Raw genomic sequence first — 27,811 nt, forward strand, 5'->3', positions numbered from 1 at the left:
GGTGACGAGATAACAGACTGACGCTAGCAATAATGTCCGAAGATCCAAATTAGCGCCTTACCTTTTCACCTCGTTCTCCCATTTCACCCTGTTAGGAAGGAAAGCAGAGCAGCAGAGACAGAAAAAATGAGGGTTTGGGTGGGTTATTGCACACTCAGGGTCAGATCGTATCTGGGGTTAAATTCACATTTGATTATAAATGTTATGACTGCTTTTTTCCCCAGACAGACCCTGACATGAACTTTTTTGTTTTTTAAATTTAAAATCGTTCTTGCATTATCATTGCAACATATTTTTATACCATGCATTAAAGTCTTCATGGATGATATATATTTTCTGTTACATCAAAGACGAACACATGTATATGCATGTTTTTCAAAACCATGAAAAAGAAATCACAAAGGGACAAAACGGCTGATGGTCAAAAGGTAAGATGAAAAATGACTGAAAGGGGGAGATGCTTCTGTGAGAGGATAAGGGAAGTATTGAAAATGACTTTAACCCTCTGGAGTCAAGGGACATCTCCAAATCACATGACTGAATTAAGATGACCCTGCAGGAAGACGCAGCCTCACCGAGTCTCTGTTTCAGTTTGTGTTAAAAGTGTGCACTATATACTAACAGTGCAGCTACGTGGAAGGTAAGTAAAATAATCCATATATCAGCAAAAGTGTTCACATTGAGTCTTATATTTTAGATCATCTCAACAGATATTTGGGATTCAGGTATTTGTTTTAGTTTGATATTGCAAAGTTTGCTGGCAATGGTTGCTGCTGCTGTCACAAAGTGCAGGGTGGGATAACATGACTTTGACCTCAGAGGGTTAACCCAAAAAAAAGGGGGAAAAAAGCGACTGGTATGACTTTACAAGAATATGAGCACACAGAATATGTGTGCACCCCGACCTTGGCTCCTGGAACACCGTCCAGTCCTGGGATGCCAACATCCCCCTACGGACAGCACAAGATACACACAGTGACTGACTCAGTGTGCTGTGTAAGCAGTTCGACTAAAGATTCAAGGTCAGGAGATATGACCCTTACACTCCCCACCCCACAAAAAACAAACAAAACAAAAGAAAATGCATATTTTTCTTCTTAAAATTGAGATAACAATTGACTCAGACATAAGAGCGAGTGTATGGTGCAAAGGGCTTTTGCAGGATAGTTGGTAATGCAGCACGAGACAGGTGAGCTACAGCTTCACTGACAGAACTGCTGTAAGGAGCGTGAATGTACAGCTACAGCACCATGAATTCTATAACATTCCCCAAAAGTTCACATGTATCAAATATTGAAACCACAAAGTGAATGTGAAAGACGAGAGGATAAACAAGCTGATTAAAAGCTTAATTATCTGGTTTGGTTCTGTGTATGTGCAGAAGAAGAAAAGCCAAGCCCGTCTGACGGATGCCAGTTCGCCGTTAGCCTCGATCCCTTGTCTCCGCGGCTCCCTAGCTGAAAAACCAACCTCTGTCCATCTGCTGCCAGAAACAATTAACCTCCTGACCTTTGCAAACATACCACGTCATTACCCTTTCAGAGGAGCAGTAGCTATTCCTCAGCCCAGACAGACAGCTTTAACCAGATGAAGCTGATTAATGTAGCCAGAGTGGAAAAATAACGCAGTGCATTACTTGGATTAAAATACATGTCACCGGGCAGCTCGGTACTGGCCATATTCGAAGGAAAATTGTGTTACTGGATGTCATTTTTCAATATCTTAATGCTATTTTCACTTTTCCCCAAAATGCTTTATGTTCATGGGAAACTCAGCGTGCCTGGGTGTGTCCCTGCAGCTACACACTCGTGGTGATGTTCGTCATAAACGCCGCAGCCTCGGATCATTCGTCAGCCGCATATGGGAGTCATTGACATAATAATGACACCCTATTGACATAATGATGATAGAGTCTGATTAGAAACTCCAAAGGTTGGCTTGATAAGGTGGCATTAGTGATTCTGCTGGGATATCCATGTCAAATCAATACCGTGTCTGTGCGAGTGGACCCGCCACAGCCGCCTGAGCAGCTTTAACTGCTTTTGAGTCAAACTTTCTGCAAGAGTGAGACTTACATACCATAACAGGTTCTGCTTTATGACTGCACTGCACAGCATTGGAGATCTATTTCATGGCTGCTACAAAACCTCACTCCTTTCATTTTGGAAAGAGAATTAAGCTTTCAGCCTCCACTGTAGCCAGAGTTAGCATGGATTTTACTTTAAAATGAAACTTCTTCACTCTGGTTCCTATTACAGCCATACGTGCCTCTCCTTTCTTTATAAGTGCATGTTTGAGATTAGAGCGATGCAACCCTCAAACTGTCTCCCCATTCATTCTCTTCACTTATACCATCGTTTGTTCTGGAATAAATATGCGTTAGGGTAGGGTCTTTTTTCTCCTTCCCTGCACCCATTGTGAAACACCTGCACTGCGTCTTCTTTATCCGCTCCGAGAATGAATAGCAGACATGAGCCGAGTGTGTGAACAGATTCGGAGGCAGCCAGAACGGTACTTTGTGGTTAAGGCTTGAAGAAGAAGCCCACGGGTTTTCTCCCAAAACGAAATAGCGGTTTGAAACTGTCAGAACTTTTTTTTGATATAAAAAACTAAAACACATGGGGAGAAAGATTAACGAAAGATTAATGCTCAAGTGAGCCTTTTGATGATAAAATACTATCAGGTGCGCAGATGGATGCTGGTTCTCTGAACTTTGTGTGCATATTTTTATTTTAGGGACACTTATAAAACGTCTTGAGGGACAATAATACTGCCTAGTAGTGGTGTTTTTTTTCCTCTTGGAAAAGTACATTCACTAATAAAAACAACAGCAAGTTAGCAAGAACTAGTTAAAAGCCCAGAAGTGTAGAGCTTTCCAAGAATTCAGTGTAAATGAGTTTGCTCACCTTCAGTCCATCAACACCGGGGATGCCAGGAGGCCCGAGTGAACCCTGGGAAACAAAAGCAAAGGTTGTTGGGGTTTTTTGCATCATTACATTCGACCATCTCGCTGCTCGTACCGTCACGGCCGGCTCAACGGTTGTAAATAAACACCGGCGGCGTATCCGTTCTGTCTGCCGCTGATCAGGGCGTGCTCTGATGTTACTGCGCCAGACCAGCATAAATACTGCATGTCATATTTTATTATCCGCTCTGTTATGGACAATACAGCCAGAAGGCAAGACCGGGAGCTGAGGACACTCCTGCTGCACTTCAAACTGAAAATGTACTGCCCTGTGAAATAAAGAAACATTTCGCACAGAAGATGTACTCGAGATTTTACCGCATCTACTGCGTCAGCTTAGTAAAAGTTGGTTTAGACTCTGAGGGCCAAGCGTGTTTTAATGAACGCTCGCTCCCTGTTCTTCGCGGTTTGCTTATGTTGGCTTTTTGCATCGCTTTCATAATAAAAGCCATTTACAGTTACCGGTCGCATTTAAAGATGTATCAGAGATGTTTGAGAGATGTGAGATACAGTCACAGGAAAGCATCGTGTCGAGGGTTGAAAACCGTTCACGCTGGACTTTTTCGTCATGCGGTGGCACCGAATCAGTCACCGAGCTGATGAAACTTGAATAACCCTCGACGCGGCCCCTCTACTAAACACAGCGCTCCACTAGCAGCAGATCTAATTGAGTAGCCTCCGGGCCTGGCTTATGAGTCATTAACACTGTGGTGTGTCATCATTGACCCCTCCACACACACACACACACACACACTCCCTCTCCCACGCCGACGGGAGGCCTTGCCGACAGATGACAGTGCAGACAGGAAGTGTCTGATTGGGTTACACTGAACAAACACTGGCAGCTACCTGATGGCTGGATATAGCTTACATCTGTTCCTCACATCAGCGCCACCAGGGACCCGCAGCCTGTATCACAGCACTTAGCTCCAGGCTCTCTGTTCTCCATCTCTCTCCTTCTCTTCACCCTTTTTTCCCCACTTCTCCTGTTTATTCACCATGACTGTGCAGTGTCTGTTGCTAATATGCAGGCAAACATACTCATCAAACAACACGTTTACAACCGTTTGTGCAACGAGAGCTGCTATGAAATGAAAAACAGTTTGGTTTAGATCAGAATTCAACAGAGGGACAAAAAAAAGAGTTTCCTTTGTACTTTTATGTCACAACCAAGTCAGCGAATCTCATTTAGTTTTCTTTAAGAAAAGCAAGAAATGCCAGCAAGAAGAAAGAAATGATTTTCTGTAACTTACCTTCGGCCCTTGCGGCCCCTCAGGTCCCTATAAATGAGAAGAGAGACGGAGAGAGATTGAGTGCAGGAGAAAAGCAGCAAAAATAGTTCATGTGAGATGAAATAATACAATTACCAGAGCCAACATGGTCAGAGCAGAGAGACTGGCAGAGCTTGTGGTAGGATTTCATGCAGCGCGCACACACCCTTCAGGAAGAACCCGAATCACAATCAATCCCTTGTTTTATTCTCCAGCAAAGAATGAAAATCCGCTCACTCCCTGCCTTCTTTTCGCTGAAGTGACCCATAAACAGGAATCTTTAATAAGCTCATGAATAACAAAAGCTTTTATGGTTTTATCTTTTATGTTGATCTGTCTTTACTCGTTTTAGTGACTGTAAAAACTTGTCTCGTTTGGCCGCGCTACATTCCGAGTCTACGGTCCAACACATAGAGAGGTTCATTACCTAAATGGGCCAATATCTGGAAAGCTTTGCAAAGCTAACAAGTTAGCCAACGGGGGGAAAAAAGGCGCCTCATCTCTAAGGCAGATTTAAATCATGGATCGATGTGTCTGGGAGGACAGTTTCTATTTACAACCTGCTGTTTACTGCAGTGAAACTGGAGGCCGCGTTGGGCAGTCGGCCTCCTCCGCTGGAACCTGCCTAAAACAACACGACCGCATCGTGAAGAAACTGGGAAGCCTGGGTGAAAGTTAGCTCCTTCCATGTTTCTCAAAGACTTTTGAGCTATCGCAGCAGCGCGGCAGTTCATCAACACCTTTACGCCTGGCTGTTATGACACCTCACGTTGGCCGGCTTCTTTCTCACTTTCGGCCATTTGGCTCGTCGCTCGCAGCTGAGTCAAGGCCAGGCAGACCTTGTGCCCCGCAGGCTCACTACAGCAGGAACTTTTCCTCGCTTTGCTCACATCGATGTATAACTGGCAAAGCTCAAGATACGGTCCCCTGATGTGTGTAAAACGTTTGTATGCCTGTGTTAACAAGAAGCCAACGAGGACACGTTCGGGTTGAAAAGTTAAGACTGTCAGTGCAAATTTGCCTGAAGAACAAGCCCGGTTTGATGTCGGCCTACTTGTGACTTGACGGTGATTAAATTCTGCGAATAAGCTGATTGTTGGATCGGTTTTAGTATTTGTTGTTAAAACGGGCTATCACCAAGTAACTGTACCTCAAAACTTCCCTCTCCCAATTTCCATTTTTCCCCAAAATTGGCCCGTTAAAATCCCTGTAGCAACAAGTTCTCACATTTTCAGAAATGGCCCACACAGTTGCAGCTCATTTATGGTGCATTCCTTGTGCACTTACAGCAAAAACCTCAATGAACAACTTTCATTATCCTAGCCAACCAAGAAAAAGGTTTTCCTCCCATTTGCCTTTAAAAGCCTTTGTTAGCTGTCCTCAGTAGGGTTTAGTAAACATCTTTATGACCCACTAGGTATGTGAGAGCATGTGCCGCTCGCCTGAGCGCTAATTAGCTTGGCTACATCTGAGAACACTCAGAAGCTACTGCTGAAAAGAAGTTTTTTTGTTTGTTTTTTTTAAAGAAAGTCAAGCACGCTTAAGGAAGTCTTGGCTCTTTTGTTCTCAACCCTGGATCCTGACTTTGGTGAAAAATGAAAAGGGAAGAACAATCCAAAGATCTTTGTGAAAAAGGATTATTATTCCATCTGAAAGTGTTCATCACGATAGCAGATGTTCAGCATGTAGCGGCTTAGCTGCCTCATTTAGCATTCATAAAGGAAAGAAATTCCACAAACGTGCAATATCAACAGGCTGCCTATTGAAGTCGAGCATCCGAGCACAAATACAATGCGCTGAATGTTTGGTACTTTCATTCATGATTCGGACGTTGCGAACAATGAAGCCGTTCCCAGGTCAATTCCCACACTCAATCAGCAGCACTTGAACCTTTGAAAGTTGAAGGACTTCCAGAATGTGTGGCATTCACATGAAAAATATTCGTCTGATCATAGAACAGAAAGGCTCCACAGTGAAGTTTGTTCTGTTCAAGGCTTTTGTGTCAGTTATACTGTGAGTTTTCAACTATTATAAACTATTTAAACTTTTAAACAAATGTATTTTTTCTTTTTTTTTGCCTTAAATGGTAGCTATATGTGCTTATTGCAGAGGCATGCTTTATTCAAACTGTTCACATAACATTTTCTAAGAGTTTTCAATCATTCTTTATTGCTCCTGCCACTATAAACAAAAGCACTGTAGCCTGGTAAAGCAATAATGCAGAATGGCTTAAGTTAAACCATTCAAACCTTCACCTGTCATGGCTGCGCTGACGTTAGGCTGTTTTAAAGACATCTGATAGCGGACTGCTTTCTAAACTACAGTATGGATGTGGCCTTAGCTATCAGTGGGGATGTGAAGGCCACTTCTTTGTCTATTTAGAGGATCTAGGCTCAGATAACACTGGATGTATTGCCCAAACATGGCCCGTATTAACAGTTGTGTATAGGTCTCTTTTGGCCTGTACTGATAATGTTGATTCATGGTGAGAATGGCTGCTTCAGCTCAGCCACAGGCGGACACAATAGAGCGGCCAGATGTCAGATGTGCTGTGACATTTGGGCCACATTTGGTGCACTCATGTCAAAAGTAGCTCGTAACTTCAGGGCTGACCCCACAGAATACTTGGAGTGCCGTAACTGAGCCATAATTTCCAATTACGCCTGAATGTGCCTGCTATGTGGGCAGATGCTCACTGACATTCAGGTGATTTTAGATTATATACATATAATACAGATGTCACATTTTCATGCTGGCTCTGATCTGTAATATCTCCACAACAATTACACACCTTGCAGTATGGATGAGTTTTGTAAGCCACGCGTGTAGCTTAATATAAATTTACAGAAGATTCACAGGATTTGATTAAAATTTCCGTTATTTTCATGAAACATCTGCACTTTGATTTAAAGTTATATGCTTTACGGGGTAGTCGGGTCAAAGAGAAGAAAAGAGAGGCTTTGTAATGGATTTTGTTACTAGCTACATTCCAGCTGTAGTCCCCGCAGGTAAATGTGATCCAGTGACCTCAGCATTTTAAACATTCTGGCTATGGTCCTGTCTGCGGGCTCATTTATCAATCCATCCATCCATTTCCTTAACTACTTAACCATACAGGGTGGGGCCTATCCCCAGCTGCCACTGGGCGAGAGGCAGGGTACACATGGAGAAATTGCCAGTACATCACAGAGCTAACAGGGAGAGACAAACAGCCATTCACATCCTCACCTACGGCCAATTTAGAATCTGTAATTAACCTCACGTACATGACTTCGCACCGTGGGACGAAACCGCATGCCAGACAAAACCCCCGAGTGTAGGTGTGCTTTGTTTTAACAACATAATAAGACCCAAGGCTGTAAAAATAGGAATTTGCCTTTAAGAACAAACAGATTTGTTCCACTAAAATGGTTTTGTCCACATTTCCCACAACATTGTTTGATTTCCCCGACCATGTCATAAGCTATTCGCTCACATCTTTGCTCCTCATGTTTGGCTTTACAGCAAAGGAAAACTCAGTCAAGGTCAATAAAATATCAGAGGTATGTCTTCATTGAACAGGCTTTTGAGGCACGAATGTGTCCCTACATTCATGCCTGTGGAGTTTTTTTTTTTCATTGTCCAAGGTGAGCTACTGGTGCATTGTGGGTAGCTTTGGAATGAAAAGGATGCAAAAGGGGACCAGTGAAAGTCTGCTGCATAATTGGAAATTACACCAAAAAGCAGATGGAAGAGGCTTCTCTCAGCTTTGGATGGAACATATTTGGACTTTTTGTTCTGAACAAGCTGAGCTCCAGATGAATGCTGAGTATGGGGCTGCAAGCCACCTTTGGAGAGCTGAAGACCCCCTTAATTTACCACAGAGAGACCTCGTGGCGCTGATGATTTTGAACTTAGTCCTGAAAATATTTCCTTTTCTTCTTCTTCTTGTTCTTCTTCTTTCCACCTCCCCCCCACCACCTCCTCCTTGTTTCTCCACAAGAGCTTAATCCTTCTAACCAGCACCACATGTCCTGGAAGGCTGCTGGAAAACTCTGGAATCTACTTTTGCCCCTTTAACAATAGCATCTACATCTAAAAAAACTCCAAGCTGTGTCAAGTGGGCGCTAGCGCCGAGAGCGCTGCAAAAGAAGCAAAAGTCGAGCGGTGACCTCAGAAGCCCTGCCTCCGGCTCACTTTGTGGAGATCGAGATGTGCCAATCACAAATTATTCTTTCAGCTGGCTGCACAAAGTGGAGACTTGTTGCTTATGCACATCTAATTCATATTGATTTGCACAGGCCAACCAAGGGCGGGGACTGGCGGGATTTTTTTTTTCTTCTCTTAGATGGGAAAATGTCTTTTTATTTCCTCTCCAGAGGTTTATCAGCTACAGAAACTCTTCTCTTTAATCCAGTATCTTATCTTTGCTCTTTTTTATCAGGGAGCAGCAAACATTCTGTCGTTGCATGAAATCATAGGCCGCAAACGCAGTAACTGTGCTGTCACATGTTTTTACAACTGCTGGGACATGCTCATCTCACGCTGCTTTATAGGGCGATGACTTTACTCCTTGTTAAAAGTACATTAGTGTCACGCTGTGTATATACTTGTGAAAGAGGATGCTTCATTTCAGCAATTACAGTAAGCAGTCCTTAATTCACGTTCAGACGGGTTGAGAGTCTCTGTTCATTGGTCATCGGAGGTTGTGCAAACACTAGGCTTATGTGAGCGCACCTGGGAACATCCATCGCAAAGTGTACATTCATCACGGAGTGGATTTTCAAACCGAACGTTGCTGCTTACACAGCTACCCGCCCAAAGTGGGATAAAACACGAAGCCAACAAAAGCAACGGTAACTTAAAAAGCAGAAAGAGGGAGGGAACTTTACTTTAGTGGATCGCCCATTAAGTCGTCTAAGATTGATTAGCACCTTTGGATCCTTTACCTAATGCGTCTTTTTCGCTCTAGCCTCAATTATTTCCTCTGTCCATTTCTCCCCAGCCCACCAAATTTTTCCACAGGGGAAAAGGTCAAGGGGAGCTGGAGTCAGAGATGAAAGCACTTGATAATACCTCTTCTGTCAGCTTCACTTCCCTTCACTCCCCGCATCCACTGATGTGACATCGAGTGTTTTTTATGTCACGTTTTCCATCCTTGCTCTCCCTGGAATTTGGTTTGACCTATTCGTTGTAGCTTTTATGAGGAAACTTTAATCAAGTGCTTTATTTGCTGAACACCGCAAGTGGTATCCAGTTGCCATCAACTGGAGCAGCGACTCGTCCATGCGGCACAAAGGGTTTGTGAGGGAAAACAAACTTTTTCATGACAAGTTAGCGTAAAACGTGTCATTCGCTGTCATATCGATGAACCATCTCACAAATATCTCACGAAAAATATATACACTGCCAGTCAAATGGTGCCATTAGAACAACAGAGCCCGCTTTGAGAAGTCTTACATATGAAGCATATTTGGCTCTGATTAAACCTACTTGCTACATAATTTCTTCGGTTTTTTTCATAGTTTTGATGTTTTCAGTAGAAATTGACACAAAAAGAAAAGGCTTTTCCAGCCTTTTGAGTACAACGGATAAAAAAACATAAAATGAAAACTTAAGTTTATAATTAAATAAATACATAAAATACATCAGCCTGTCCAAAGCTTGAGAAATTTTGGAAAATTACCTTGGCATTGACAGTTCTGCACATAATATCATAAATAAGACACCAATTCAACTTGGGGTCTGGCTTAACTGGAAAACCAGAGAAAAGAGTCTCCATCCATTTAGATAATTCCAGGAAGGAAATATGCACACAGGACTCCCCTGTACACTCCGACTTCTGCATGCATTTAACTCAGAATGTCTATAACATGTCAATTAGTGAGCATTAAAGCATTTTTCAGGCCAATTTCCTCACATTTGGAGAGGCCAAATCTGGCAGTCCTGCTCCATTTGCAATCTTCACGCTAAGCTAAGTGACTGCTAGCAGTAATTTCATATTTATGAAAAGTCACGCAAGCGATCATTCTTTTCATCTAAGTCTTAATATGTCCATTTCTCAAAATGTCAAACTACCCAGAAAAACCCTGGACTCGTATCGCCTGTATTTTGTTAAACAATTCTGCAAGGCTACGTTGTTAATTAGCGTGTCAGGGCAGCCACAGAACGGGATGTTCAAAACAAAGTTTGGACTTACCAGGGGTCCCGTTTCCCCAGGCTGTCCTGGATCACCCTGTAAGAAACATAAAACATAAAATCGTTAATGGAATCAGAGCGTGTTATAATCTTACCTAAAATAAGTCTTGCATTTAAAATGCTGCTTTTCTCCATATTACGTTCAAATTCCCTCTATTATAGTATCAAATAGCCACTATATGGTGCATAGCAGCCAGGCTGAAAGAGGAACTCGCCGCTGTGCCACCTGCACCCTGCACTGTATGTTTCCAGAAACCTTGTTCTTGTTTCGACTTTTGGTTCATGTCTATCGCACCGATGTTCCAACAGTTCGTGGTGTAGCAGAGAACTGTAGGAACATGCCAAAGCGATCTTTGTACATATTTGATTGGTACGTCTTTGCAGGACGATTTTTGCGACGCTCCTCCTGAGCTATTCATGAAAGGAGACCTAAATCACAAGAGCAATAAAGAAAACCAATTTCTTGGGAAAACGCAACAACTACTGCCACTGGAAGAATTGCAAATCATCTTAAAAACTTGGAAAGAACCAGATAAACAACACTTAATATTTTCGCACTCCCACTGTGATCTCTGCCAAGACAATAAAGATCTGGATCCCTCAAGGTTTTATAGCTCAACATAACTGACAGGCCTTTTCTGTTTCTTCTTTCTCTCACAGGCAGAGTTCACATAAATTAGCGTGATGCCAATGACAGGCTTAAGAACATGGAAAACGTTACGTGGTAATGAAAAACAACCACGTGAATGTAAATCTATACAGTAAAACCTTCTCCTGGGAGCCTATTCATGTTTAGTTATATAGACGTGAGGGCGATGAATTGTAATGTAGCTTGTCTAGTATTTATTAGAAAGGTTTTCGTTGGAATAAACCCTCCCAGCAACAAGTCAAAATCATACTGAATAGAAGCACAAACAGAGCTGAACTTGTTTAAAACTTACTGGAAATGACAGAGTATTTATTACAGGATACGCTGACAGAATTTTGCTGATCCAAACAAATTTTAATGATACATAGAGTAGAAAAAAACTAGTTGTATCAAACGTTCTCAAATGCCAAGCAACAATCAGTACTCACCGGTAGACCAGGCACACCTCTGGGCCCATCCTTACCAGTGTCTCCTGGAGGCCCCCTCGGTCCAGGAGGGCCCGGTGGCCCCGGGGGCCCAGGTGGCCCTGCTTGCCCCTGATCTCCCTGTGTGGCGAAATAACACATTAAAGAATCATTATGGTGTGTTATTTTTGGACTGCTGATACTGGAGCCACTACAGTGAAATGATAATTAAGAGAGAGTCGTGGAATGTTCTTGTGGGTGGCGATGGGCTGCCTCCATTTATAACATGACAAATGAGCTTTTTGGAGCTAGCATACAGCTTAAGTTAGGAGGAGCTGCAACGTAATGATTTGTAGCTGAAATATTAATCCTTTAAAATGCATGCAATCCTACAGGGCCATAATGAGTTGAGTAAGGATGGTGCTTTAGGTAACGACTCCAAAAAAACAAAGAAGTCCCATTTGAAGTTGACAAGTATAGAGCTACGATAATCAGGGGAAATATACTGAAAATGTGTGGTCCATTATAATACTGCATTATAAGAAATTCTATGAAAATATTCTGCAACCTAAGTTGCAGGGAAAAACCTTTGAGTGGTGCCAGGACAGTAATTCATTTTACCTTAATAAAAGCTTTTTTAAAAAATGAAGTTTCCATATTTTCCTTTAACAATAACAGAAGGAGCATGAGTGCTTATGACAGGTCTGTCTGAAGGCTTGCATGCAAAGTGGCCAAAGAGAAGTGATTTGGTGAGACTTGGCACGGTGGACAGAGAGAGTGAGGACACACCCACTACCTTAATGAGCCGTCGCTTTATGAGCTGCTGGTCAGCGGAAAGAAAGCCATGATTGATCTTAGGGAAGACCATCTGAGCAGGTGTGTGAGGTCAAGAGGTCGTAGGTCAGAGGTGAGAGAAGGTTGAAGAAGGATGAAGTCCCAGAGGAGGAAGAAGAAGGAGGAGGAGGAAGGCAAATGCAAAAAGAAACAGATTCTGTTAGAAAGGCCTGTGTTCATGAACTCCGGTCCAGCACCTTCACAGATGGGGTGGTGGGAGAAATCCACACTTTTCCAGCACCGAGGTGGTTTGCTGAGGAAGTCTGGGCTTATTTTTTGGAGCCAGGGCCCATAATTATCACCTCTGGGGTGCGAGCGCGCCACAGCGAGTTCGCAGTCCCCTGGAAAAATGGGAATCGCTCCTCCACTGTGAAAGTGCCGTCATCATCATCGTCGTGCCTGCTGCTAAGTCAGACCCTGAGAGCTGCGCACACTGAAACCAGCGAGGTCAAACCTTTGAGTTGAGGTTCATTTCTAATCTTTTTCCAGCACATGTCTGATTCTGCTGGTGTCCATTGGTATTTGGCACTGAAACAATCCCCAAAGCCGTGCTAGAGGATCGGAGGATTTGTGGTGAACCATGAACTTGAGCTTTAAGAAAAAAAATGCCACTTTGCTTCATCACTGAGTATTCCTCTGGGAGTTCCTTCAATTCATTTTAGCATCAATGGACACAAGCCAAACCATCTCTGTGTTCAGGATGTTGCCTGCTTAGTCACCTACATATTACCAGGTTGTAACAGGCCAACGCATTCACTTGACCTGCCTAGCATGTCGACTGGAGAACAAACCTCTTGAGCGAAAAGACTAGTAGCAGAAGTGTTGAGAAGAGGCTAATGGTTGACCTGCTGTGATTAATTAGATTGCACTTTTCCTGCGTGCACTCTATCATTACTCCTTGAGAAAGGCAGCCAACAATTTACTTCCAGTGTGTGCTGCAGAGGGGTCGGACTGAGCAGCAAGGCAGCAGCACCACCGACAAACCTTGACAGTCAGGATCTGATTGCTGTGCAAAGCAGCCAGCGTAGGGAGACCAGGCAATCCCTGAAGGGACAAATAGCAGAACATGGCACAACACACGCATGATATTCAAACACTGGGTGAACAAAAACAGTTGAAGAAGGAAGGAGACAAGCATCCTGCTTCTAACTAGCCTCATAAATGTTTGAAATATAATATGTGGAATTCTTTGACATGTATATATGAGTTTTTAAGAGCCGTAAAAAGCCAACATCAAAGTTAACTGTCAAACAAAGACTTCTGAGGACCAGACATTTAAATTCAAACTTAAACAAGACCAGGTATTTTATTTTAAACAGCTAACTTTGATACAGTCCAAGTTTACTTTCCTCAATAAAACTGTGTGTTCAATGGCACTGGGATCATCCTGTGTGGGCTGCAATGGCACAAGTAACCATTTCCTCTTGTTTTCTTCCAATTATACATTTGTTGAAATAATATTCATACAATACACTTTGAGCTATAACAGGCTAGTAAATTGAGAAGTGGCATTGTTCGTTTAGCTTCAGGGAACACAAAGACACTCAAGATGTTTGATGGAAACTCAGTCAAATGGTTTCCAACTCCCTTGTCAACAAACTTCATGACAGATGTGATCCAAACATAAAAACTGGAGGGAAGAAGAAAACATCGGGCTTTCTCCTTGTTAAAAGATGACAATGGTTTACAGCTGCAAAGAAGAGCTTTTATCTGAATCCAGAAACGCTGACATTTTGTCAGCTAAACATGGTTGTCCAAATGCTACAGTCAAATAAATGCAGCCCATTAAATTTAATCACATTGATGGGTATATCAATAGGCTGACACATTTTTATTTCATTGCATTTTATTACATGCCCATTAAACTGCAGCAGATCACTCAAAGTGTCATAAACTAGGCAGGTACGCGTCTAATTGACTAGACACTGAAATGTTGCTGCCCTTGCTAGCTGGTGCCAGAAATGCTAGTTAGCTAAATTATGCTATCAATGTTACAGTGCTATAATGCTATCAACCTCGAAGGTTGAACTCAGGTTGATTTAACACCTAAATTCACCGGGGCATGGGGTGAACCAATGAACTGACATGAACTAGAATTGTTAGCATGTCTGGCTAACTGGCTAAAAAACCTAGCTTTAAACTAAGTTTGCTTTAATTGTTTATTTATTCTTTGACTGAATGTATATAACTACCCACGTAAATATGCAGTGTTGCAGCTGTTGCTTACAGTTTACACTGTACAACTAGATTGTTGGATGTCCCAATTGTTTCTATGATATTTCAAGTCCTTTATTGCACTTGGGAGATGTTACCAAAAAAACAAGCATTAGCCAAAATGTAGCATTTGCCACACACATCGGATCCTGTTCTTCCTTAAAGCCTTTGATCTCCTATTACTCAAATGGAAAACATATGTTTTGAAATATGAGAAAGTTCATATGTCAAGAAGCCATGAACAATTATTTTTATGTTTAAAGCAGCTAAATGCTAAAGAGAGTTTTGCTATATTAGGGGACTTGTAGCCTAGCTATGATATTACATAGGCAGAGATTAAGTATGTATTTAAGCCCAATTTTTAAAAATGTTTCTCTTTTTCATACTAAGTCAGCTGGATAATAACATGCTGGAGTCAGTAGTTTTAACCAGTTCTTGATCAATATGGCTCATTTGAGATTGTAGCAGTTGTTAGTTAAAAAATGAAAGCCTGCCTTTCTTATGCATTGTGTGACATGGAAGCCCTACTTAAAAAATCAACTTGTACAAGGTGAGCTGGTGTATCACTGTAAACTAAAACTGCTGTGCAAACGGTGAAACCCTGAGAGGTCTTAGAAGGGGTAACTGAAAGGAGTGTGGTGCTGATATAAATACATTTTTCTTTAATAATAAAACTATAAAATGGCACCAAAAGATGACCACACACTGGTTGCACAATCGCTGCATATTCACTTGTTTATCCTCTTATCCTGCAGGTTTGCTCTGTCAGAAATAACCAGCCTGAATGAAATGATGAAAACATATCTTAAAGACTGGCAGAGTAGCATAAACATGGCCTGCAAGGGATCAATCTTTATATATATTCAAGTTTAAGATAAAATCTGTCCTATCCAAACATGGCTTTTGTGCCGTCCCTCTGGATTTCTAAAGATAATTCAAAAAGCATGGCTCATTAAGAATATGGGTTTCAAGGCAGGCTAATTTAATTCAGGCCTGCAGCTGAGCACAGCAGTGGATACTCTTACACTGTATACAATAGCCACGCTGTGCATAACTGGAATTGAAGCGCAAGTATTTTTCAAGTTATTTACAACCTCAAATGTTATTTACAACTTCAAATGTCTCGAGGACAAAGAGGGAAAGCAAGCACTGGATTATGATCAGTGGGAATAGAGAATATAAAAAGTCAAGGCATGAAATGTAGTGTAGTTTGTGTGCAGGCTGGCACATGCGAGTGCTTTCTGGGATGTCTCTAGAGTCGTGAATTTAAACCGTACGGTCATTCTCAGATGCCAGCAGGGGACAAACGAAGAGAAAGTGGCGGCCATTCTGACAACAACCATGTCTAAAACACAATTCAGGCTTTCTGTGCAGGAGGTTAAAAGGCAGAGAAGCTTGGCTAGGTGTGGGTAAACTCTTACTCTTGCCTCCAAGCTGATGTCAATATGTGAGAATGATAATGACATGGTGGTTGACAGAGAATCCTAACCATTCGCAGACTGCCTTGTTTTGCTTTGCTAAACCGAAACGGATGTTGGTTATTTGGTAAGGAGCTTTGTTTCCATGTATTTGCCTGCAGCGAGGTGACTGGGATCTGTAGTAAACAATAAGCCGTATACGAGGCCAACAGGCATCCTCATTTATAGGACGCTGGCCAGATCCAGCATCTCCTCAACCACACCAAACACACAAAACATCCCGAGCGACTACAGGCTGTGGCATTTTCTGAATATCTATATATGGAGTGAATTACCAGCTCTGTACACAGATGGCTTTAATACATTTAAGTGTGTAATAACACATTCATCTGAAGCCTCAGATTTGGCATCAATCGGATACATCAAATTTATCTCGAGCGAAATTAATTTGAAGGCTTTTTTGATTTCATGCACAAATACACTGAAAATAATTCTTTGTTCATGACTAAAAAGTCAAATCCTGGAAATTATATAATCGTGGCCTCTTTATTTTGGAAGAATATTGCACATCGGTCACATTTGGGCAGTTTATTGGGAATTTTTCAGATTTTTTTTCCCCCTTCAGTGAACCCAGGAATTGTTCAACCTTTGCTTGACAGCTGTAGCTGGTGCCATCTCTCAAAAAAGACCACACACCTTTCTCATTGATATACATAGCTACTAACTCCTGTTAATTGTATTTTAAAAGTGGAGTTCCAGAGCTGGCTGTGTATATGTTTGTTAAAGCTGGCCGATTTATTATTTGCTGCTTGGTTAACCTCTGATGTTTGGAGATGACCTTTGACCTTCAGGGCAGACAAATGGCTGACCGTGACATGCGTGAAACAGGCAGAGGAAGTAGGCATCTGTGAGGGAATTCTCTCGGACACATGGCGAATCTCTTACCGTCTTTGGTCACAGAGGATCAGGCTCTAAACTGATCCCCTGATGTTACAAGAAAACACACCAAAAAAAATTATTTTAAGTTTAAATCTGTTTATATTTGAAGGGAATTTGCCAAACTGGTGCATACGGGACACTCTTCACATGTTCTCTTGTATACACGTATCTCCATATGGCTTTAATCAACTCCCTGCACACAGTCAATACTGGGCATGAAATTGGCTTCACTTCCAGCCTGATAGATGGACTCAAGGTCAGGCAGTACTCGTCCTGTTATGCCTTCATTTATTAAGGAAAACCTTCTAATACCGCTACACTACATTTACCTACTAATCTAATGTGCAAAGTCAATATGCTGCTCTGGGAAGTTAATACAATTTAGCCGTGACCAAGACTGCTTTTATGCCCCTGCAGTCCGTCACATATGACTACAACACCGTGTTCATTTGTACCTGTTAGGGGACAGTTTTGCCATAACCGGGAGTTAATGAAACTCTTTCGTGAAATGGACAGTTTGTTTATGTAGTCTCTAAGACAAATAGGACCTGTGAAAACTCCACGGGCCACACTGCTGTTTCCAAAACATAAATCATTTAACTGATAGTGACAGATGGCTCCACTTCCGAGGTTAAAAGGCTACAAATTAGGAGCAAAACAAAGAAATCCTATCCAAATGAGGACATTTTGTTCCACTAAAGACATTTCCTGTGAGTTTCAGTACTATGGCACTTGCAGCTATAATTATTATGAAATGTCTTTTATTGAACCAAAAACTAACAGAGGATATGACTATATTTTTCATCTCTTTTCTCTCTTTTTTTTGGGTTTTTGTAGATATTGCAAAAATGGAAAACCACCTGGAAAACTACAACCTGACTGTAATTTGAAGAGTGCCCATGTGTAACATTAGATCTATCACTAATCGAATTTCCCAGAAAAGGTCATTCAAATCACAAGAAAATCTCCTGCTTTTTTAGCCCTGAGGGGAGCTGACTAACGTCTGGGTGGGCATCGAATATGAACTGGGATCACATCCGCTTGGGAAACTGAAACAAGACAAACTCTCTTGTCCTGCTGTGCCATGCTTAAAGAAATCAGTCACCGGGATTCAAAACTACTGACTCCACATGATACAGAAGAAGTGGACCCGTGCACGTGGGACCCTTGGTTAATGCAGCCTACTTTAAACAAACCTGTGCAGCCTGCTTTTCAAAGAAGGCTCATTTATTTTAACCGTTATTTGAGAAAAATGAGAGCTACACTAGCTGCTAAGTGGAGATAGAGTAATTAATTTCAGAGTCTGTCAAGCACGGAAAAGCACTCACATTATCATCATTTAGAAGCAGCACTTTTATAGAAATGTCAAACGGCAGAGCTGGAAATGATTATAGTTCTGAACATGCCATGTCACTTTGAAGACTGAAGTGAATCGCAAGTAATTATAGCGACTGAGCTCGTTGGCTTTTGATTATTGCTGAGATTAAGCAGAGCTCTTCAGCTGGTGTGCAAAGGCTTGTACTCATATTTAATTTAGAGACACAAGGTAAAAAAAAAATCTAAAAGATTTCTGCATCTTGAAAAGGATACCACCCTATGCTTTCCAAAATATTTTGCACGTTCGTCTGCCCTTTCTTGATGGGGAAATAAGCAGTGCTGAAATGCTTGTTGTATTTGGCCACACTGGAAGAACACTATCCCAGGAATTTCATGCATCCCAAACCTTTTGCCCACAATTCTGCTGGGGGAGATGCACACACACACAGTCACATTCATCTGCTAATCACAAGAAGTCAGAGCAAACCGCATACCCGTGGTCCCTGGTCGCCTTGATCCCCCTGCGGAAAGAAGGAAAAAGAATTTGTCTTCAATTGAAAGGGTCAAACAAATACCCGAACACGCACGCATAAATACAAAAGTGCGGCGCTAATGACGAGCTGAGACTCACACCCAAATTACAGCGGTATAATTCAGAACACATTGATAAAGAAAAATAATGCAGGAACCCTCAACTATCCATTGTGGTTGAGAGTAAAATCACTTATGATAACATGGACTGACATGGATTGGATATGAAAGGCAGAACAGGGAGAGAGCGGTGGTGTGAGGTTTGGTGGGTGCCGTGCCAGATTTTATGCCCCAGAGATCTCTCAGATGGCTTTCTGCCCTTTTCGGGGGTAGATCCCTGCAGAGAGAGCCCGCAATCCTCAAGGAGAAAACATTTGGTTTCAAATCGATCAGCATGGTCAATTGTGGCTTTATCACATTACAGTAAAAGCCCAAACAAAAGCAAAGTTTAGACTCAGTTTTTTATTATTTTATTTTGAAACGAGTGGAGGCGGACAGTGAAATATAACTGTAATCTGTCTAGAATTGGGTAAGCGAACATCCTTAAACCATCTCATTTGGTGCACGTCGCTCTCCTGTTGGCTCAGTTTACAGTTTCGCCACAGCGGTAAAATGAGCCGACCAATCTTTCACACATGGATGGGAATTGTGCTCAAACAAACTTTGAATGCGATGCCTGAACAAATTTCAAATAAAACATCTCTTGGAATTTTTTTGTAATTTTTCATTGGGCCCTTGTTCCAAAAAGCCCAGATTTAATGGGAAAACGGTTTATTCATCTTGGGTGGGAAGAATGCACACAGTTGTTTTTCATTTCATTAAACTGCAGATAAAGTGGTTCACATGAGAAGCATGAACATGTATCTCATCAGCAGGAACATAGTTAGTCACAATTATCATAATCAGCCTTCAAAAATCATAAATCTGCTGTTGTAAGCCAATCTGATGCACTCTATTTTTCCTTGTGTTAAAGTATGGTTTCAGTGGCTCTACCAGGAAACACAGGATATGGCTTTCATTCATGCTTTTATTTTTATTACAATTTTCATTAAAAAATCGCCTACAAATAAGAATCATCAGTTTCTATCTACAAATCAAAAAGCTGGCTCCACAGTATGTGGACCTTACTTTCACACCATTTCATTGTATTTCTTCTGCTGTACACCACAGCAGTCCTTTATTGTGATGTTACCCAAGTCACTGCATTAATCATTTATTGATGAATGAACTGTTAAAGTCTTAATCTTCCTCAGGAGCACGTTAGATGTTTGCACTTTAAAGTTCCCTTTTCTATAAGTGAATTCAGGGACTTTAACTCTGGTGTAAATTCCTCAGGCCCACATTTTGTCCCCGAGTCCTGCAGATTTATAAAGAAACTGTGCGGTTATTTTGCATGCTCAGCTGCTGTTTTATGGAGGAGTGCTCAGTGAGGCATTTAAGGGGTTTCAACTGAGGGCTCAAACTTCTGGTCTTTAATGCTCTGTGCTATAGATTTGTGAACTGCAGGCTAATCTCAATACTAGGACTTAAGGTCAGGATGAAGTGGAAATGCAAAATGAAAGAAGCAGATGATGAATGGTGCAGACCAATTATCGACGGGAAGACTAAAAGCAAAGATATTGGATATTAAGGATATACATGTGAAATTTCAAGAAATTCATTTAATTTCTGTGCAACAGTAAATTGCAAGCTAGCATGAGTCTGTTAGCTTTGCAGTGAGCCCAGAAACCACATGTGTACAGGTCTGACTATAAACTCTGATCTATTCCTCTGTAAAATACAAGATTTTTCCTTTGATTTCACAGGCTATTTCACAATCATTTTAAGCTGACTAAACATTAAGGGCCAGATTTATATTCTTTGTAAATTCCAACATTACTTTTTTTTTGCACTAAAACTCAGTTTGCGCCAGCACACGTGCTAATAAATCAAGTCCTCTTTGATCTGTCTTACACAAAATTAAGTAAATGTTAGCTTATGTTAAAAAAAAACACAAGCATTGAATGTACCATTAAGATTCTGACAATGATGTCTGTCAGTGAAATTTGAGGCTGTATGTGTTGTGTTGTGTAATCCTAAATGATCTGTTTCTTAGCACTGACACGGACCCACCCTACAGTAACAGTTAGCGTAGACATGCGCCATAATTAAGCTACAAATGCATAAAAAATGTTTGTCTTTGTGTGTGGATTCCCAAAAAGAGGGGAGTGGAAGGACTTCTTTCAGGACACACAGCACAAAACTGGTTTCAAAGATGGAGATATCTTATCAATTCACATAAAGAAGCTGCAGAACTGTATTTAGAAAGAAATCCTGCTGCTACTTCCAACATAAGATGAAGCAATTTGATATGAAAGTTTGCATTTCTTTAACCTCCAATAATAAATATGAACCAAACCACTGAAGATGAAGCTATTCTTGATTGCTTTAATTATTTATTGTGTATAGATCTTTTGCCTCAGTCGCCATACATGCATTGGGAGTTGTTCTCCAACTGCACAGTATGGCTGCTGCATTGATGCATTTTTCCAATGAACAGCACCAACCAGTGCAGTATATGTAGGCTTTCATGCTGCACACAAGGGGACCATCTTGCATAGCTAACTAGGTGAATTTCATTGCCTTTAGACTCTTAAGAAAAAAGCTGTGGGATGTCAGTATTTCTCCATATTAACTGTGCAACAAAAACACCAAAGTATACAGTTACCCACCTTTTCACCCTTTGGACCAGGAGGGCCCTATGAAGAGAGAGAGAGAGAAAAAACAGATTGTTCAAACTATTACAGCATAAAAGAACGAAGAATCTGTGTTCCAAGTCACTTGTAATTGTGAAGACAATCATGATGTTGTCTGGAAATATAACAAAACTATTTAAAACCGGGGTGACCAATCACGTTAAAAAACAAACAGAGCCGCTAAGCGAGGCTCGAACGTCAAGAAGTGAGACACAACTGAAAGATTAATAAACTGACTTTGTGTACTTTCTGACATCTTTCACGATTTGATTAAAATCCGCTGTCACAAACTGGGAAACAGAGCACTGTAGGCAGCAGGGCTTATGCAAACATACAATTAAAACCTAAAACAGGCCCAAATCAAGTCCATGTTTACTTAGAGGATCAAATCCAACAATCTCCAACCAAGTATTGGCAGGCACGTTGTAAAAAAATGTGCCCTGAAAAAGAGGACTACATCTTTTTTTTTGGTGAGGTAGCTTCCAGCATCCGTCAGTCGGCAGGCAGCACCTCCTGGGTGGGCTCTGTAAAAGATCGTGGGGTTAAGGAGAAGATCTGACAATGAGGTGTGCATCCACATGCTGAGCTTAACGAGTACGTGTTAAAAACTGCTTCTTCTTTTTAAATTCAAGTTGAATGCTGAAGTATGTTGGGTTTTTTCTTGGGAGGTCAGGCATTTGATCATCAAGTATTAGATCATCAACTAACTGACCACCCGCTTAGCAACAATGTTCCTGAGCTCCTGGAGAAAATGCTGTGCCAGTATTAATCTGCATTTCACTTACAAAAGAAATCCTATTTGTTTTCACTGGCCATAAATAAAATGTGAATATGAGAACAGAACAGAATCTTTAAAAACCACAAAATGATCCTCAGGTAAAAGGAACAACTTGTTCACGAGTAGTTTTAGCATCAAGCACAAAAATCTGTAGTGGTTACCATTCCAGGCTAATCCTCCTCTAACGCTGTTTGTTTCCAAATACAAAAATATGCTGATACTAATCCATAGATTGATGATATTAGTATAAAACCTGTGTTTGGATGCTGTTCCTTTCAGTCTATGGACCAGTGACCCAGAATAGCAGGCTTGGGCTTCCACTGCGCTGGCACACATAGCAGAGTCTAAAACTGAAATGCTCCAGAGGTAATTCAGCAGTTTTCCTCAGCCAATTTCTGCCACACTGCTGAGAGGTAAGAGAGCTGTAGCCAGGTTTCTCCCTGCTCGCTGCCTTTGGATATTATTTTTGATGCTTATTTAACTGTCTGTAACTTTTTAGTTATGTATAGTAGTTCGTGCAGTCCCAACTGGATCTGCACAGGGGCTAATTTGCCTTGGTTTTGGGGGTTGTGAACCTGCACATCAAGCTTGTGCGGTGCATCATCCCATTTATTTAAATACGAGGCTTCCTCAAACCTCAGCGCAGGCCGTAATCCAGACACAAACATCTGAGGACGTGCTCCTGCTGTTCCTTGACCAGCCGTGCAAAGAGGCACAACACACTTGTAAATACAAAATGGGAATATTAGGAAAACAATGTTTCCGACTGCAGTTCCCTGGGGAGGAATAAAGAGGCAGAATATTGGAATCAAATGTGACTTTTACATTTATAATGATGCTGAGGCATTCCAGAGGGGCTAAATAAGTTTCCAATGTTTTCCGCAAAAAGGAAGGCAACTAAAGGAAATTGGTGAAACTTTGTTTTTTTCTTTTTTCTTTTCTTTTTTTGTTTGAGGAAATTGCCTTTGGATAATGGGAGGCTATTGACATTACTACAAACACAAATGGCTGGAAGAAAAAGAAATATAAATATAAGCACTGCATCGTTTCACAAAAGCCTGTTTAACGTATGATGCTTGGCACTAACACATGCAGTTGGCGCAGATAATTACCAGGCTGAATTGCTGTGCGCCACATTATGTGTAAATGAAGGGAAATTGCAGCGTTACATGATGTAGCAACACAATAAATCCAGAATGTGGAGCAACATAATGGAACTTCATCAAGCCCATGTTGAGCTCTGATAACTGGGAATAAATAAGGATAATGTAGCTGGAGGTGTTGGTTGGGCCAGTTGGTGTCATCCTGGGGTTTAAATAGATATTCTTTATTGTTACATCATTACTGAAGCTATAACATTATGAAGGTGCATTTTTTAACCCAAAACCAGATCATTCTCCACATCTTATCAAAGGTATTTTAAACTAATTTGAGTTCAATTTCATTGGTATAGCGCCAAATCACCACAGCTATTTCAGGCACTTCATATTGTAAGGAAAAGACCGCAATAATCAGAAGACCCCCTATAAACAAGCACTTGGTGAGAGTGGGAAGGAAAAACGTCCTTTTAACAGGAACCAACCCCCCTGCAGAACGAGGCTTAGGGCGAGGCAGCTATCTGTGGCACGTATTTGATTAAATAGCAATTCAAAATTAAACCAAGTAAAAACAAGTCAACAACATAAGAAGCCCAATGGGATGCAAACCCCGGTCTCATTGCTGATAAACCTGCAACTTTTCCAACCTAATTATGTAGGCTTCTAAAACAGGCTAGCTATCTCTTGGGAGCTAGCATCCATACACCAAAAGACACCTTGTAAGTAAGGGCAGATCAAGCATCTGATGAGATATTATAACTGAGTTTAAACGCCTGTAAGTGTCTTTTTTGATAATCAGCACTCCTAAACATATCAGTCAAATAAAACTTGGCAACTGCACTCAGTAGCTTTTTATGGTAGACTTTTTCTCTCTTTTTTTGCTGAAGTGGAACGGTACTTTTGGCACACCTATATCTCACCAAACAGTAATTCCACTCTTCCATCTGGACATAAAGCATGTGGAAATGATTTGGCTGCAGTGTGCACCTGCTCATTATACGCTTCATCATTTGCACATCACTTGGAGAGACAACACGTGCTGGAGCTTTTCCAGAAGGTTTAAGCGAGTGCAGTAAGGGTCTTTTATAGAGACTATTAAAACAGCTCTCTTGCAAAGACTTTTTCCAAAGGAGCAAACTGTACTACAGTGAAACTGCAGTGTGTGTCTTTGTCAAACCGTCTCTGCAGCTTTGTGGTTTCAGTCTGCCCTGAGGAAGCTTTCTAATCAGCACCTGTGTCTGCTTTTCACATCTATTTTACTGCTTCTGCTCTGGCTCTGTTTCATAAGCAGGTGCTCCTTGGGTCATGGCTGTTCATTAGTAAGTTCCTCTGCTGAACACGATTAACCCTCTACAGTGCTTTCCACACCTACTAGATTGCACTTAATTCTTAAATGACTGCATGCATAGCTTAAAATAACAAACTAATTAGGTTTGGCAGAGAAGCAGTTCACTGAAATACACTTCACGTTGTTTGCGTTTTCTTCACTTTGATTTTGTATAGATCAAAAATGTAAGATGCATGCATGTTGACGCTGAATTAAGAGCTTTTTTTCAGTAAAGCCCTACCAGTGTTTGATGCTTGCTAATTACGATCTATGTGTGGATTCTCTCCATCTTCCTTCCACAGTCCAAGGTTAAGTGTGTTAGGTTAATTGGTGATGGCAAATCGGCCACAGGTGTGAATGGTTGTCTGTGGCCGATTTACGTGTAACGCGTTACAAGGTAACAGCTTACTGTAATCGCATTACATTTTTCAGTGACACAGTGATGTGATGCTTTGTTTTACGGAATTCAGTAATTACATTACAGTTACAATTATGATGTTCCTTGTGTTACAACGGTTCTTCAATTAGCGACATGCCATGTGGATTAAAAGAAAATAATGTCGAACAAACACGTTTTTTTTCTGCTACAGTTAGCTAATTTGAGTTCGCGTGCAGTAGGAGGAAAATGTTGGGGTGGTCTACAAAGGAAATATGGACATTAACTCCATTTTTGTTGCACAAAAGGATAATAGCGCAATGGTAATGTGTAAACTGCATCCAGGACAAAAGTAATTGCACTGTGTTCGCTGCAAGTATATGCACAGATAGCATGCTAATGCTAAGCTAGCCAAAAACCCAGAGCAACATTAGCTGAGTGGATGCTAACCCCAGACCAGCAGCCAGAGCCTGAACTAACAAACAGTTAACAAAAGTAGCGATGATTTGTCAGACTTGTAGCCTCCTTTTCTACTTGTTCAAGTTTTTGAAGTAGAATCACCGTGGAGATCGCTCTGAAAGCTCTTTGGGATGATTTCCAGCTTCGTGTTCATCGGTAAATACCAAAAGAAAGATAGTACGCGTGTCCTCATTATGATAGGGATTTGTAAAGGTGTGTGGGGCTGTAGGTATAGGTTCAAATCATTTTTCGGAGTGTCAAGAGAGTAATGTAACCAGTACAGTAACAAATCACTTTCTCCTGTGAATGTGCTGTATTATTAATTAGTATTGTGTAGTATTAATATAATACAATTGCTTTCCTAGACTAACAACCCAAACACTGGTGTAAAGCCTGACCTTTGACCGTCGGGATAGGCTCCAGCTGCCCTGCGACACTGAATTGAATAAGAGGAAGAAAATGGATTTTTGGATGAAAATCTTAAAAGAGCTTCATTTCATGAGCAGTAATAACCTCCTGCTCAGTTTAATGCAGTTTTTCTTTGGTTAAGCTTTACAACAGTGAGAGAGATACAGATACTTTGGATACGTCACTATAAAACCAGCCTGAATGCATCATTTTATATCCTGAAGCCAAATAACCCTGGAGAAATAATGCAATATCCAGCAGAAAACACTGAATTGTACATTACTCAAACACAGTATCTCACAAAGAGTTTTAGAGGAGGTTTCATTATTGCTCATAAAATCAAGCTTTAAGGAGAAGAAACAGCTCTTTGGGGATTTTAAAATCCTTAATTCAGAAAACAGAGTCAATTTTTATGTATGTATTTACTTCAATGAAAGACTTTTGTCTTTGTCACCTAAAAGCATTACTTTTCTTGCGCATCTGTGTATGCCGTATTCACTTTTTTCTGCTTTTTTCCCCATATTTTGTGTGAATCTGGCATACTCTCTGAGTTATTTCCCATAAAAATCTCTTCTGCGATCAAGATTACTCCCCACGCGGGCCGTCCAAAACACTAAACATGTCCTTTATATGTGAGCTGATGAATGCAGCCACCCCAAAGCAGAAGCTCTTATCCACTTATTGAAAATGACACATATCATACAGACGGTAAGCCTCACATCATCTGCTGCTCAGTGCTGGGCAAACTTATGTCAAATTTCCATCTTGAGATGATTTGTAACAGAACATCCTGTATGTTTGATATTGTCAAGTTTATGGTGGACCCCTGGATCAGGATTAAGCTTCTTTTTTTTTTCCTGTCCAGACACATGTCTAGCTTCTCATTCGCAGCCAAACCAAGACCACTCTCTCCTGCAAAGGCCTGCACGAGGAAAGCCCTGCCACCTTTAAAAAAAGCGTGGGAGAGAAATATGGAAAGGTCTGCGGGGAAATATAAAAAGGCAATGTGAACTGAGGCCAAACCCACAAGCAACATGGAGAACACTGTCATTTAAATCTGACAATGTAACTGACTTCACTTCATATTAGATGGAAAGAGTAAATGATGTTCAATAAAACAGTTCTGGCACTGAGGTATATTTCATATGCGCCTCCTGCAATGGTGATCACTAAGAAGTGAACAGATTGCGCAATGTCCCTCCAGAAAGCTTTTCATCTGTTCGACTGCGGCTTAGGCCTGTCGAGCCAGTTTTCATAAAACTTGGTTGAGAAGGTGAAGGAAGACCCGTCTGCTGGTTCCTTAAAACCAGTAAATAGGGCCCTGACCTTAATGGAGGAGCGCCAGTTAGTGCTCTGTGTTCTGATACATTTTGACCCTGTGTCACTTACACACTCATTAGCTGACCCCCTAATTTATTCATGAGTCAATTTGATTTCTTTAGTTCCATTTTCATGTCAAAGAAATTATTTATTTTAATGTGATGATGATACGATTTCAACCACCGAGGAAGCTTTTATGTGCATTGTTTCTATAATAGTCCCCTTTTATATCTCTAATTTTGGTGTTTAGAAATCTTGGCCTGATCTGGAATGCAGTGACAGATTTAAATACACAAATCATGCAATTTTGTTGTTATTCCTCACATATTTCTGTTTTCATTTCCCTGCAATCAGTAAGTAAGCAGTTTAACCTGTCATTCGCTATGAATGTCCATGCTCAAGCCGCAGCAGCACACAAACTGAAAAGTACATCTTTTCTGTCAGGCTAATTTTAAGCTGTCTTATATAGAAGTCAGGACACTGAATATCCATTCTTCACATTCCTCTTCTAATATAATTTAGTCCAAACATGATGGATGAAAGCAGCACGAGGCGAGGGGCTGGCTCGCGTCCACAGCTTTAGCTGTTGTTG

At 41.2% G+C, this 27,811-nt stretch overlaps 1 protein-coding gene across 1 annotated transcript in view; it reads right to left on the reverse strand.

Moving 5' to 3' along the window:
* col25a1 (collagen type XXV alpha 1 chain) overlaps positions 1-27,811 on the reverse strand; it is a 154,556-nt gene that overhangs the window by 32,413 nt on the left and 94,332 nt on the right. The window contains exons 5-13 of the mRNA XM_087837642.1: positions 21,431-21,457; positions 18,683-18,709; positions 13,285-13,344; positions 11,491-11,607; positions 10,415-10,450; positions 4,219-4,245; positions 2,907-2,951; positions 906-950; positions 62-88 (exon numbers count right to left, since the gene is read on the reverse strand). Coding sequence (XP_087693768.1) covers positions 62-88; positions 906-950; positions 2,907-2,951; positions 4,219-4,245; positions 10,415-10,450; positions 11,491-11,607; positions 13,285-13,344; positions 18,683-18,709; positions 21,431-21,457 — 411 coding nt within the window. The remainder of the gene's footprint in view (positions 1-61; positions 89-905; positions 951-2,906; positions 2,952-4,218; positions 4,246-10,414; positions 10,451-11,490; positions 11,608-13,284; positions 13,345-18,682; positions 18,710-21,430; positions 21,458-27,811) is intronic.

The sequence above is a fragment of the Neolamprologus brichardi genome, chromosome 3 (genome assembly GCF_056152115.1).
Source record: "Neolamprologus brichardi isolate AB-2024 chromosome 3, ASM5615211v1, whole genome shotgun sequence".
NCBI lineage: Eukaryota > Metazoa > Chordata > Actinopteri > Cichliformes > Cichlidae > Neolamprologus > Neolamprologus brichardi.